At 42.7% G+C, this 13,387-nt stretch overlaps 1 protein-coding gene across 1 annotated transcript in view; it reads right to left on the reverse strand.

The window, feature by feature from the left end:
• Positions 1–851: 851 nt before the first annotated feature.
• rtbdn (retbindin) overlaps positions 852–13,387 on the reverse strand; it is a 12,911-nt gene continuing 375 nt past the window's right edge. Inside the window, exons 2-6 of the mRNA XM_066658799.1 lie at positions 10,690–10,901; positions 9,520–9,616; positions 7,293–7,421; positions 5,963–6,059; positions 852–878 (exon numbers count right to left, since the gene is read on the reverse strand). Coding sequence (XP_066514896.1) covers positions 852–878; positions 5,963–6,059; positions 7,293–7,421; positions 9,520–9,616; positions 10,690–10,846 — 507 coding nt within the window. The 5' untranslated portion in view covers positions 10,847–10,901. The remainder of the gene's footprint in view (positions 879–5,962; positions 6,060–7,292; positions 7,422–9,519; positions 9,617–10,689; positions 10,902–13,387) is intronic.

Consider the following 13,387-nt stretch of genomic DNA (forward strand, 5'->3'; position numbering starts at 1 on the left):
ATCTCCACTGGACTCTCATTTGTTGGAGAAACAGGGTGGGGATTCGAGCTCTTTGAGCTGGATGAGAGACTGGAGTGTTTTTGAATATGAAGGACATTATGTATTTTTGTTTGGTTTGGTTTTTGAACATGGGGTGTGCTGATCAGGCAATGTAATGGTGTGGTGATGGTGTGTTTGTGTGTGTGTGTGTTTAATGTTTATTATGTGGACTAAGGTTTTGTTAAATTGATATCTTTTGGTTAATTGTTAAATAAAGTGAATTTAAAATCTCTCTCTCTCTCTCTCTCTCTCTCTCACTGTCTCTCTCTCTCTCTCTCTCTCTCTCTGTCTCTGTCTGTCTGTCTCTCTCTCTCTCTCTCTCTCTCTGTGTGTCTCTGTCTCTCTGTCTCTCTCTCTCTCTCTCTCTCTCTCTCTCTCTCTCTCTCTTTCTCTCCATCAGAACCCGCTTCTCATTTTCTGCTTCTCTCTCCTTCCTTTCTGAATGTTTCTATCATGCATTTCTCTCCCTTTCTCCCTCATGATTTTCTGTTTGTCTCTCTCTTTCTGTCAGACTTTTCCTTGCATGCCATTATTTTCCCTCTGCATATCCCTTTGTGTCCTGTGCTTACTCTATTGATTCTCTCTGCTTTATCTCTCTCTATTTCTGTAACAATGTTTTCCTCACTCATCATTCTTTCTCATTCTCATTTTCTCTCGCTGTCTTTCTCACTATCGCTTCTTGATCATTTTCTCACTTTATCTTTAACCTTCTCTCTCTCTCTCTCTCTCTCTCTCTTCCACTCTGACTTTCCTTTATTTCTCTCACCCCCCACCCCTCTGTCTCTCTTCCCTGCCACTCAGGATAAGAGCTGTTATTTGAAAGTGAACAGGAATGTCTCCTGGCATGAGAGAGCATGAAGAAGAAACTCACACGGATCTGAGGGTGTGAGGATGGAAGTGTTATCCTGAGGACGGACACACACACACACACACACACACACACACACACACACACACACATACGCACACACCACAGTGGTGGTGGTGTGTATGTGTGTGTTTTGTGATCAGGGCAGACAGTCACCTCAGGGTCAAACTCATACCAGATCTGCTTAATCTCACCGAACCCATCCCTCACCTCATACACTCCTGAGGACATCATTACTGCAGCTCACAGAGGAGTTTCCCCTCCATCTCACCCTCTGCCCCTCACAGAGCTTTCATCCCTCACTAGAGAACACCTACATCAGCTTATTTCACTTTTAAAAACCCCAGGCCTATTTTTCTTAATAAGAGGAAAATAATTAATATAAAATTTTACACCAAATAGAAGTGTGACGTAATATTTAAAAACTGTATTTCAGTTTGAGGGCTATAATCATTTTACCACAGAAACAGGAACATCATGCACTTAACTGAGCTCCAGCCTGCACTGCTCCAGAATACAAAATATCTAAATGGAATTTGTGTTCTCCCTGTGTCTGCATGGGTTCCTCTGGGTGACTGTCTGTGAGGAGTGTGGTGTGTTCTCCCTGTGTCTGCGTGGGTTTCCTCTGGGTGACTGTCTGTGAGGAGTGTGGTGTGTTCTCCCTGTGTCTGCGTGGGTTTCCTCTGGGTGACTGTCTGTGAGGAGTGTGGTGTGTTCTCCCTGTGTCTGCGTGGGTTTCCTCTGGGTGACTGTCTGTGAGGAGTGTGGTGTGTTCTCTCTGTGTCTGCGTGGGTTTCCTGCAGGTGACGGTCTGTGAGGAGTGTGGTGTGTTCTCTCTGTGTCTGCGCGGGTTTCTTCTGGGTGACTGTCTGTGAGGAGTGTGGTGTTTTCTCCCTGTGTCTGCGTGGGTTTCCTCTGGGAGACTGTCTGTGAGGAGTGTCGTGTGTTCTCCCTGTGTCTGCGTGGGTTTCCTGCAGGTGACGGTCTGTGAGGAGTGTGGTGTGTTCCCCCTGTGTCTGCGTGGGTTTCCTGCAGGTGACGGTTTGTGAGGAGTGTGGTGTGTTCTCCCTGTGTCTGCGTGGGTTTCCTCCGGGTGCTCTGGTTTCCTCCCACGGTCCAAAACCACACGTTGGTAGGTGGATTGGCGACTCAAAAGTGTACAAATATGTGAGTGTGTGAGTGAGTTGCACCCAGTGATTCCGGGTAGGCTCTGGACTCACCACGACCCTGAACTGGATAAGCGCTTACAACCAATGAATGAATAAATGATTGAATTAATGACATTTGGAGGGTCAACCGTGTTTAAACCGTAGCTAACACTGAGCTGTTCTTACAGCTTAATCTGACTCTTTAGAGTGCTCTGGGAATGGACTGCTTTTGGCTGGAATGGGGTTTCATAAGTTCAGCAGGGTTTTGGATATTCACCTGGTGCCGCCTGCTATTAACCACAGACCTGTAGCTCACCCAGCATCTACTGCTCCTTTTCCCATGGACTTTTATTAGTGTGACCAGACTTTTACCCGGACATGTCCTCTTTTTTAGACTTAAAAACGTCCACAAACGTCCGGGATTTTGTTTTTCTAGAGCTTACATAGAACTTCGAGAAGTGTTTCATTCTCAAACTAGTCCCACCCTCCCCTACTCCGATTGGTTCGCTTGAGTGAGAAGGGGGTGTGGTGAAGTAGCCTAAAATCTTCTGATTGGACGGTCTGACTGTAGAGCTACCGTTATTGGTCGATAACCTTCTCTGTAAACATTTAATTGGTCACTGGATTGGCGACTCAAAAGTGTCCGTAGGTGTGAGTGTGTGTGTGTGTCTGTGTTGCCCTGTGAAGGACTGGCGCCCCCTACAGGGTGTATTTCCGCCTTGCGCCCAATGATTCCAGGTAGACTGTGGACCCACCGCGACCCTGAATTGGAAAAGCGGTTACAGATAATGAATGAATGAATGCTTTGTGACATCATTGGCTGTCTAAGCTAACACAGGGCTGTCTGTGTGTGTTTGTCCTTGTGCCTAAAATGTTGACTTCTGTTGTGGCCAACTGTATTTTACTGTGTGTGTGTGTGTGTGTGTGTGTGTGTGTGTGTGTGTGTGTGCTTGAGTTAGCTGTAAGGTTGTTGAATGGTTGTAAAAATATATTCATAGCCTATATTATTATAGCCTACACATATTTTCTTATATTTTATCATATTTATGATACAAAATGTAACAAATATATGTCCTATGATGGAAATTATTTTTATTTTTATTTATCTGTCACATTTTCATGTTGGCCACTCTGAAAAATATAATGGAATAATACTCTGGAATAATAATGGTTAAAAATCTTTAGAATTACAAAACAACTCACACACACACACACACACACACACACACACACACACACATAGCCAAATGCTCAACCACACTCAGTGCCTACAGTGCCTACAGAAACTCCCACAGCCATGTCAGTCTCCTCAACCGTTAAGCATTGGGACACTGTCTGCCCAGCACTGCAGCCTGTTAAATAACACAAGGCTTCCTCCAAACTCTTTCTCAGTCAGTTTAAAATGAGAGGCTGGCTCCATATTTATGTGCACAGTGCCAAATGTTGGCTAGAGAAGTAGTGGAACTCTCAGTGTCCTTTGGAGTGATGGAAGTCCATTTGATCCATCACTAGGATGAGATGTGGTGGTCATGGTCCAGAGCTAAGTATCCGACATCACTACCTGACCTCACTAAGGTCCTGGTGGATGAATGGTATCAAATCCTCATAGAAAACGACATGGAGACTAACGCCTTTTAGCCTCTAACACAACAGTAGTTGCTGTTAATGTGGAAAAGAGGAGCAAACTACTTATCAGTGCCCTTGATTTCAGCTGAAACGTTGGAGGAGCAGGTGTCCAGTGTATGATCTAGTTAATGGTGGAAAGAAGGGCTTTGATCTTTCTGCAATGGCCCCGAATTCATGATCTCAGCCGGCGCTGTTCCAAGCTCCTCCTCTTTCTCTGGTTTCTGCCATTGGCTTCATTATGTATATGAGCAGTGCACAACACCACATTAACATGCTCCCACTCAGCCACTCTGTTGCGACCCACTTTTACATGTTTGTTTGGAAGCCATTTTTAGCCCTCTGGAATCCATTCATCTGTCCTTCTCCCTCTCACCCTCTCTTTTCTTTGTCTTTATCTTTCTATCGCTCTCTCTCTCTTTCTCAATTTCCCTCTCAGTGTCTTTTCTGTCTCTGATTCGATCTCTATTTCTTTCACACGCTTTTACATATACAGTGTGCCAGTGGTCACAGATGATGATAGAAACTGACAAGGATTGTGTGTATGTTTCGCTGTGTGTGTGTGTGTGTGTGTGTGTATCAGAGAGGGAGTGAGAGAGCGTGTATTTCAGGCAGTGGTCCATAGAAATTCCCAGCTGTATCCAAGCCCGGGGTCACACTGCCTCTTTATAGCCTACATAGACTTTCTCTTCTCCTGTCCACATCGTTTTTCTCCTCTTTTTGATTTCATTATATTTTCTCCTAGTGCTGTGAATATAAAAAACAGCCTGATATCGGAGCATTTGCAAAACAACAGCAGAAAAGCGAAAAAAGAAAAGTTGCTCACATCAACAAACCATTAAACAGAGCACACAGTTAACCACCAGATGGTGTTTGCATTTTGTTTTTACAGTCACACTTGAGAAGTGGGAGAAGGTTCATTCATTCATTGTCTGTAACCAGTTATACAATTCAGGGTCGTGGTGGGTCCGGAGCCTACCCGGAATAAATGGGTGCAAGGCAGGAACACACTCTGGAGGGGGCGCCAGAGGGCGACACTCACACCTATGGACACTTTTGAGCCAACATCTGTTTTTGGACCGTGGGAGGAAATCGGAGCACCCGGAGGAAACCCATGTGGACACAGGGAGAACACACCACACTCCTCACAGACAGTCACCCGGAGGAAACCCACGCAGACACAGAGAGAACACACCACACTCCTCACAGACAGTCACCCGGAGGAAACCCACGCAGACACAGGGAGAACACACCACACTCCTCACAGCCAGTCACCCGGAGGAAACCCACGCAGACACAGAGAGAACACACCACACTCCTCACAGACAGTCACCCAGAGGAAACCCACGCAGACACAGAGAGAACACACCACACTCCTCACAGACAGTCACCCGGAGGAAACCCACGCAGACACAGAAAGAACACACCACACTCCTCACAGACAGTCACCCGGAGGAAACCCACGCAGACACAGAGAGAACACACCACACTCCTCACAGACAGTCACCCGGAGGAAACCCACGCAGACACAGAGAGAACACACCACACTCCTCACAGACAGTCACCTGGAGCGGGAACCGAACCCACAACCTCCAGGTCCCTGGAGCTGTGTGACTGCGACTGGTGGGAGGTGCTACTGAGAAATGATTTATTGAGGTTCTATGGTCAAATAAATTTTACTCTATTTGCTAACACTCATATAAATATAACTCCTAACTGTAAATAAAGTTAAGACATGTTATATTGGTTCTGGCATTACATTTAGCATTAGCACTGATGTTAGCTCATCTACAAGTTAGCTTCTAACTTCTTCAATATAAAGCAAGACTGTAAACCACTATAATATCCAGAGGCGTAAAGATTACTTTGGTCTGACCATGTCTTATAAATCCACTGATTTACATCCACTGTGTGTTTCCAAAACTTTTAGCCTGTTTGTATTACAAATACTGAGCTGAGAACAGTAAGAGTAGCTAAGGTTCCTACGCTAACATAGTTATAATTCAGGGGCCAAAAAACCTGTAACAGCTAATACATATGTAATGACAATCAAAGCACCTTCACTGTTTCCTCACAGTCGGTAACGTACAGAGGTTACACGTATCGTCCTACACAGTCCAAGTGAGAACATGCTGATGTATCACCTTCCTCCTAACCTTCATTCCTGCAAGCCTTGCAGCACAGTATCAGTAACAAATCCTGACTTTAATGTGACACCACTCACTTTAATGTGGATTCTGCTTTTTTTTTTAAACACACACTTAAACAGGAGTGTTTCTGTTACCTGTTGGTATGGTACACAGCTGCCGGTGCAGTTCAGTCCTCTGGGGTCGCCGGCCCAGTCCCGAGCACAAGTGAGGTCAGTCTTACATGCTTCATACCTGACACAAGAAAGGACAGAGTAGAGCAGTTCATTCTAGAGACTTCTCAGGTAACACTTTAAAATAAGAGTTCACTTATAAAGGTTTATTAATTATTAAAAAAACACTGTTTATTAAATGGGTATTAAATAGGTTATAAACACCTTAAATGTAATTAATAATAATTTCTAACACACACAGACACACACACACACACACACACGTACATGCACACACACACACACACACACACACACACACACACATACATGCACACATTTACACACACACACACACATATACACACACACACACACACACACAAACACACACACACACAGACACACACACACACACACACACACACACACACATACATGCACACACACACACACACACACACACCACAGACACACACACACACACACACACACACACACACACACACACATGCACACATACACACACACACACACATACATGCACACACACACATACACACACACATATACATACACACACACACACACATACATATACATACACACACACACACACGCACATACATGCACACACACACACACATATACATACACACACACACACACACACACACACACACACACACACATATACATACACACACACACATACACACACTCACACACACACACACACACACACACATATACATACACACACACACACACACACACACACACATATATATATATACATAGAAAGGGCAGAAGTGACCTGTTGTGTATTAAATAGTGAAAGTATCAGATAACTTACTTAAAAAAGACAAAGTAAATAATACACTGAGATCTGAGATGGAGAAGACAAAGGAAGGTCAGTATCTGACAAGATCTAAGGTTTAAAAGTGTAGATGGATGGAAAAAACAGGTCACTGTTTTTGTGTTATAACTATGTGTTATAACTGATTATTAATGATTTTTAATGTATTTACAGCATAATTAATATCCATTAATAAACAGATTTTAAACCCTGTGTAAGCCTTAAAAGTATAGTTTGACTCTAAAGTGGTAGCACTTCTCATAATTATTACTAAAACAAAAGTGGTGGCACCGCATGCCCGTAGCCATAGTAACCAATATTCACTCGGGTCACAAATCCAAGCAGTTCCCACTTTGTATCATTTCTGACTCAACCACTGCATGTCTGGATCCTCTGAGTGAGAGTATAACTGTGATGTTAAGTAATGTTATGGTTATTAATGGGGTGTGGCCTCACCAGTCTCTGCAGAAGCTGTGGCAAAGTGGCACGGCCTTCAGGAAGGCTTCCTGCTGGGGGTGTGGCCAGTGAGCAGCATGAGGGGAGCAGCGGTAGAAGCAGACCACTCTCTTCAGGAAGGCTTCACAGCTAGAGAAAGATTGAAAAAAAAAGAGAGAAATAAAAAGTGAGTGGTAGAGTTAGGGTCAATCCCATTTCACTCCTTGCCCCTACCACTAAGCCCTACACTTCCATTTTGCCCAGAGGTGTGGGTGCCTCAGTTCAGGGTGGAGGGGTTAGGCGAAGTGTTAGGGCTACACGGCCCTTCAAACAGAAACTGTTCAGAGGTACACTTCAAAGCAGTATGCGGATATCTCTGTAGGTGCATTTCCAGTTCCAGCTTAAATGATGACACTTACATTCTAGCACTTGAAGCTTCTGCATCATTTAAGGTGGAACTGAAGGTTTAGAACTAAAAGCTGCTGAATACGATTGTTAAGATCAGGCACTTGATGAGTTGTACCATTTTGCACCATTTTAACAACTACACCTTGTAACTTAGTTCCAAGGAGCAAGATTCATTCACTTATCCAGTTCAGGGTCGCGGTGGGTCCAGAGCCTACCTGGAATCATTGGGCGCAAGGCGGGAATACACCCTGGAGGGGGCGCCAGTCCTTCACAGGGCAACACACACACACTCTGTGGGACTGTGGGAGGAAACCGGAGCACAAGATGACACTTGTAAACAAGGGGTAGGTGTTAAAATTAGCGATGGGATTGAGCCTTATTTTATAGTAGTCAGTGAATAATTGATGGTAGATGTGTAAGTGTGGAGATTAATAACTGAACAACATTCTTTGAGTTAAAAAAGTGGAATAAATACAGGTCACTAGGTCAGGTGGGGTAACGAGAGTTAAGAATAATCTTCAGATTAGTTTCTCACCTCTACTTAAGCAGATTTATGGGTTTGAACAAAGAAAGTCGATGTAATCACTTGTTGAAATGGCAGGGTTACGTGAGTTTGGTTGGAATCTTATTAAACAGCTGTTAATCTTAAGCAATAACATCATTTCTCAAATCTTCTAAAACCCCATTTCCAGAAATGTGGGTTTACGTGTAAAATGCAATAACAGAAATCTCTTATTTCACTTTAGGATATAAAAGCTACATCATTATGTAACATCCCACTACAAGCAGGGTGATATAACACGTATAAATGGAGCATCGGAGCCTCCGCCAAAAGCTCAGTCTTTAGAAGACGTGTCTAAATTTCAGCTTGTTTTACGACAAGACAAAACAAATGTCAAGTTCTTTGTGCCAAAGACAAATGGGACATTCCCGACAGTTCTCAATGACAGATGCAAAAGAATACACGTGTCAGGATGTCACACAGTGTGCTCAGAGAACAAGGAAGCAGCGGTGACTTGGGTGAAGATTAAGGTAACACACAGGGAGAACATGTGACTAGGGCAGAAACTAAAACAGAGTACAGAATCTAAACAGAGCAGTATCCTGACACGAGGTATGAGCGCACATCTGTGTGCAGCCGATAGCAGTGACTTGCATAATTATGGAGGTGTATATTGGAATTTTAAGAGAGACATAGGCTGCCATTAAAGGCGGCATGTTTTCTGGGGAAGTCCATGGTTATTTCAGCAAGACAATGGCAGGCCTGATTCTGCACGTGTTGGTCAGTTGATACTGGGACTAGTTTCTTTGTATTTTATCTGTTAAATAAAGGTTCAAGAGGACTAATGAATCACTCACACTTTGTTTGACATGCTATGCTCCATTATAGATCAACTTTGAAATGGTGACATTAATAGTGGTAGGAACCAGACGTCTGAAGCAGACGCCTCTAACAGCTACATCACAAGAAGGTCTATATTTTTCCATATATCGCATGTGAGCTTCAAACATATTCTTACTCAGATATTTGGTCTTTGTCTATCATTAACAACACGGGACCTCATCACCACCATTTATAAAATGTCAGTGTTGTTGCTAAGGCTAAAGCTAAGGTTGTGATCCAGCGGAAACTGGTGAGTCACGGTTTATTGCTCTGTTGCAGAGGTAGGGATCTACCCTCCTGTGGAGTATAATTCCAGCTCTAATCAAAGTGTACCCTGCAGGTCAGTCAGTGGCCTTGCAGCTCAGCTGGATTCTTTTTGATTCTGTTTTGTAGTCTGAGCTGTGGTCAGTTTCAATGAGAGGATAAAAAAAACAGAGAAAACAGAGTGTGACTTACACTGGACTGAGTGTGCCACACCTGTCCCATGGAGGGCTGTCCACACCAGCAGGGGGCGAACTCAGGTCATCAACATCCTGCTCGGAGCAACAGGCATCTGAGAGAGGAAAAGCGAGATAGAAAGAGAGATACGGAACAGAAAGACAGAGTAAGAAAGAGAGAGAAATAAAGAAAAAGTGAGTGAAAGCAAGACAGAGAGAGAGAGAGAGAGAGAAACAAAGAAAAATAATGAGAAAGGGAGAGAGATAGAGAGAGAGAGAGAAAAATACCTGGCTTGTAACAACAAAAAAAACTAATGAAAGTGTTTCATTGGTCACTGATGTTTCTCACGTACGTTAATCCATAAACTAGCACTAAGTCTAATGCCATTTTTCCACTGCACTGTCCCTACTCTGTTTGACTTGTGCTCTTTCATTAGGCAAATCTGTTACCTGCTAAGTGGAACCGGATACAAGTCCCTGCTAAGCTCTGATTGGCCAGAAAGACTTTTCCGATTTGAGACAAAATGCAGACGTCCGGCACCAACCCTCAGTTTGTAAAATCTCTAAGCAACAGCAGAGATCACATTTGTTTTTATTCGACTCACAACGACAGTAATATTCAGCTGTGGTTTTTGAAGAGGCTCAAGTGGTAACGTTAACGTTAACTTAACGTTACCACTGCCATTACTGTGGGTTCCGAAGCCTGTGGTTTCTGTCAGAGACTGTGTTTTGCAACGTCACATGTTACGTTTTGTGTGGGTGTGTGCTTTGGAGGGATTATAGTGGATGTAAGTAGAGTCGAGTAGAGCCGGTACCAAGCAGCGGAAGGTCAGTATCTGCAGTTCTGCTGGTTTCAGGGTTTGGGTTTTCCTTATTGTGCAGTACACAAGGCTCAGAAGTCATTAAGCAGCTTAATTTTAGCTTAAAGACAAGAAATAATGTGATTTGGCTTCTGGCACAAATAGTTTGTGCCTCTTTGTTTGCTTATTGCTTCAGGCCAAACATTAGAGGCTAGATTACTGCTGGAATAAACTGGAATATGTTTTCAGTGCAGAGTTCTCATTTCCTGTGCCTCTTTCAGCCCTGAATAGAAAATCAATACCAGCTACCAAAGCCGCACATAATGTTCCTGTTTCTGTGCAAGACTGACTATTTGGAATAAAGCACATCTATAAGAAAACATACTCACTCTCCATGTACATGGAGCACTCTTTCAGATAGGGCTCTGGACTGGGCGTGGCTTTGTGTCTCCCGTCCTGCAGACACGCCTCCTCTTGACACCAGACAGCCGTCGCATGGAAAGTGGCAAAACAAACCAGGACCAGCCACAACGTGGAAGCAGCCATTTCTCAGATAGGAACAGGTCAAGATGGAGGGAAGGATTCAGCACCTCGGACAGCTCTGAAGGAATTAACAATGAGATTTGGCACATGAGCCAGTCTGAAGATGCCAGTTCTGTCCAGTGTTGGTCCTGAAGGGCTTTGTTCTAGCACAATAGCCTGCAGGAAAATCACCAAACTCTGCCAGACCAAAGCCTTCCAGTTGGGCTTCTTAAATAAATAATTTGATTAAATATCAGCCAAGACATATTTCGTGGACCATATTTGAGCTTTTTAGTTTAACACTGCAATTGTTAGCAGACCTTTTCCATAAATACATGCACGAAACATTAGTGTCTTACCCTACACAAAGCAGATATAGGTCTTCAGAGCGGCCACATAGAGTTGTCATTGTGGTTTAGCCCACGTTATCAGAATCAGAAACACCTTAATTGTGACAATAATAACATGTGATCTGTGAAAATGAACATAACTTCTGTTTATACCTGAATTGTAGGGCAGCCATTTTAGGCAACAGATGTTGTGTCAACATTGACTCGTGTTTATGTGCATGTGTAGGAATTCAGCACAACTTCCATCTAAAAATACTATCTGTTACAGTCAGCTACAGTGAAATTACAGTGAAAAACAGTGAAATTACAGTGAAAAATACAGTAAAATTACAGTGAAATTGTTGTTTTGAAATTGTTGAAACTCTTTTCCAATGCCTTTTTTTGCCTGATCCAATGGTGGACTCATGAACCAAGCAATGTCTACACCTCCTTAGAAGTTTTTTCTGGGTTCATTATGAATTTCTGTAGTTGTCATTGTCTTTTTGATGATTTTCAATATTTTCACTGACTAACTGGATGGTGTTTATTATAAACACACAATATTAGAACACTCCAAAACACATCAAAAGACTTGGGACAGGCTCAAAATAAGAGCAAATGTTTGCAGAATATTCAGAAGATTCCACCATAAGTGGAGGGATATAAAAGGCATAAAAGGAGCATCCACCAAAGGCTCAGTGTTTTATAAACAGGGGAAATGTGCACTGTGCTGTGAGATGAGTTCACATGTCAGCTTGTGTTTGGGAAAAACGGACGTTGAGTTCTCTCACATTCCGTTTTTTAGTGCCCACAGCATGACTTGCGTGTCAGTGAAGGTATTTTATATTTCACTGCTGTCAAAAAAAAATAATAATAAAAAATTAAAAACAGGAGAAGAACAATTTTCAGTGGAAGTCAATGTTATAATATTTAACGTAGATTTTATGAGTAATTTCGGAGCATTTCAATTGGTCCATTCATCAGGAAACGTTCACACAATGTGAAGGACAGCTGCTGTGTTCAAATGAAGTAGTAAAGTAAAAACTGGGACTGGGAAGTGGATGCAGGGAGAACATTACACATTTCACACAGACACTACTTTGAGATTTGAGGTTCAAACCCAGGTCCCCACTGTGTCAAAACTGTTCAGCTGCAATACCATCTTTGACACAACTGCGCCCAACACTTCACTAAATTAAATGATCAATTCAACACACATTTTTGTGTTCACTTGTGTTGTTTTTGGTTTAAAATCAAATTTCTGATACGAATCTATCTGAGAATTAAGCCTGAACAATATGCGGAAAACAGAAACCAACATTTCCTCTTCAATGAACACTATCCCCGTGTCCGAAATGGCTCCCTATTCACTAGTCCCCATTTTGCTCACTCCATAGTGCACTATTACAGGAAACTGAATTCAGAAGTGTAGTAAATGATTTCAGACAATACCTCATGTGGATTTTTCCCAAACAGTGCAATGCATTATGGGTATCCACCATCCACTAGTGTCAATTACTGTATATAGGTTGTACACTATGTTTTGCGGTGCATCGTGGGATTGTTTGAGTGCACTGAATATTGTCCACTATGTTTTCAGACACTACTACAAAATGGCGGAACCCCAAAATAGTGCACTATATAGTGAATAGGGCACGATTTTTGACACAGTGTATACTAGGGATACTAATAGATAATGTACCCCCATCCTATTCCGGGATGGATTTACAGAAGATGTTGCTATGAAACAGCCATGATCGCATTAGTGAGGTCTGGTACTGATTTTCAATGATACATTTGGCATCACAAGCACCAGCTCCAACTCATCCCAAAGGTATTTTTGGTCCATCGCTCTGGAGCATAAAGTTTCAGTGCTCATCAGACAAATCTAGGGGCTTGATACTTGACTTTAAGCTCATTTGCAGCTGCTCAAAAACTGCATTTAATGATTATAGCAGTGGGACTTGTGTGTGTGTGTGTAAATATATATAGTCCCAAATTCTGACTATTTAATCACTGTACAATACTTCACATACTCCCTATGTCTCTTTATATTGTACATAACAAAGCGTAACACAGCCATTTAAACACCAGGAGTGAACACTAGGAGTGTGACAGAAAGTTATCTCTCTGTTCTGTTCACTTAGCAACACAAATACAGCACTTTCACAAACAGAAACAGTGCACACCTCTATGTGAGATCTCATATTTCAAGCCGACCTAATGCTCCATAGTG

The sequence above is a fragment of the Hoplias malabaricus genome, unplaced genomic scaffold (assembly GCF_029633855.1).
Source record: "Hoplias malabaricus isolate fHopMal1 unplaced genomic scaffold, fHopMal1.hap1 scaffold_244, whole genome shotgun sequence".
NCBI lineage: Eukaryota > Metazoa > Chordata > Actinopteri > Characiformes > Erythrinidae > Hoplias > Hoplias malabaricus.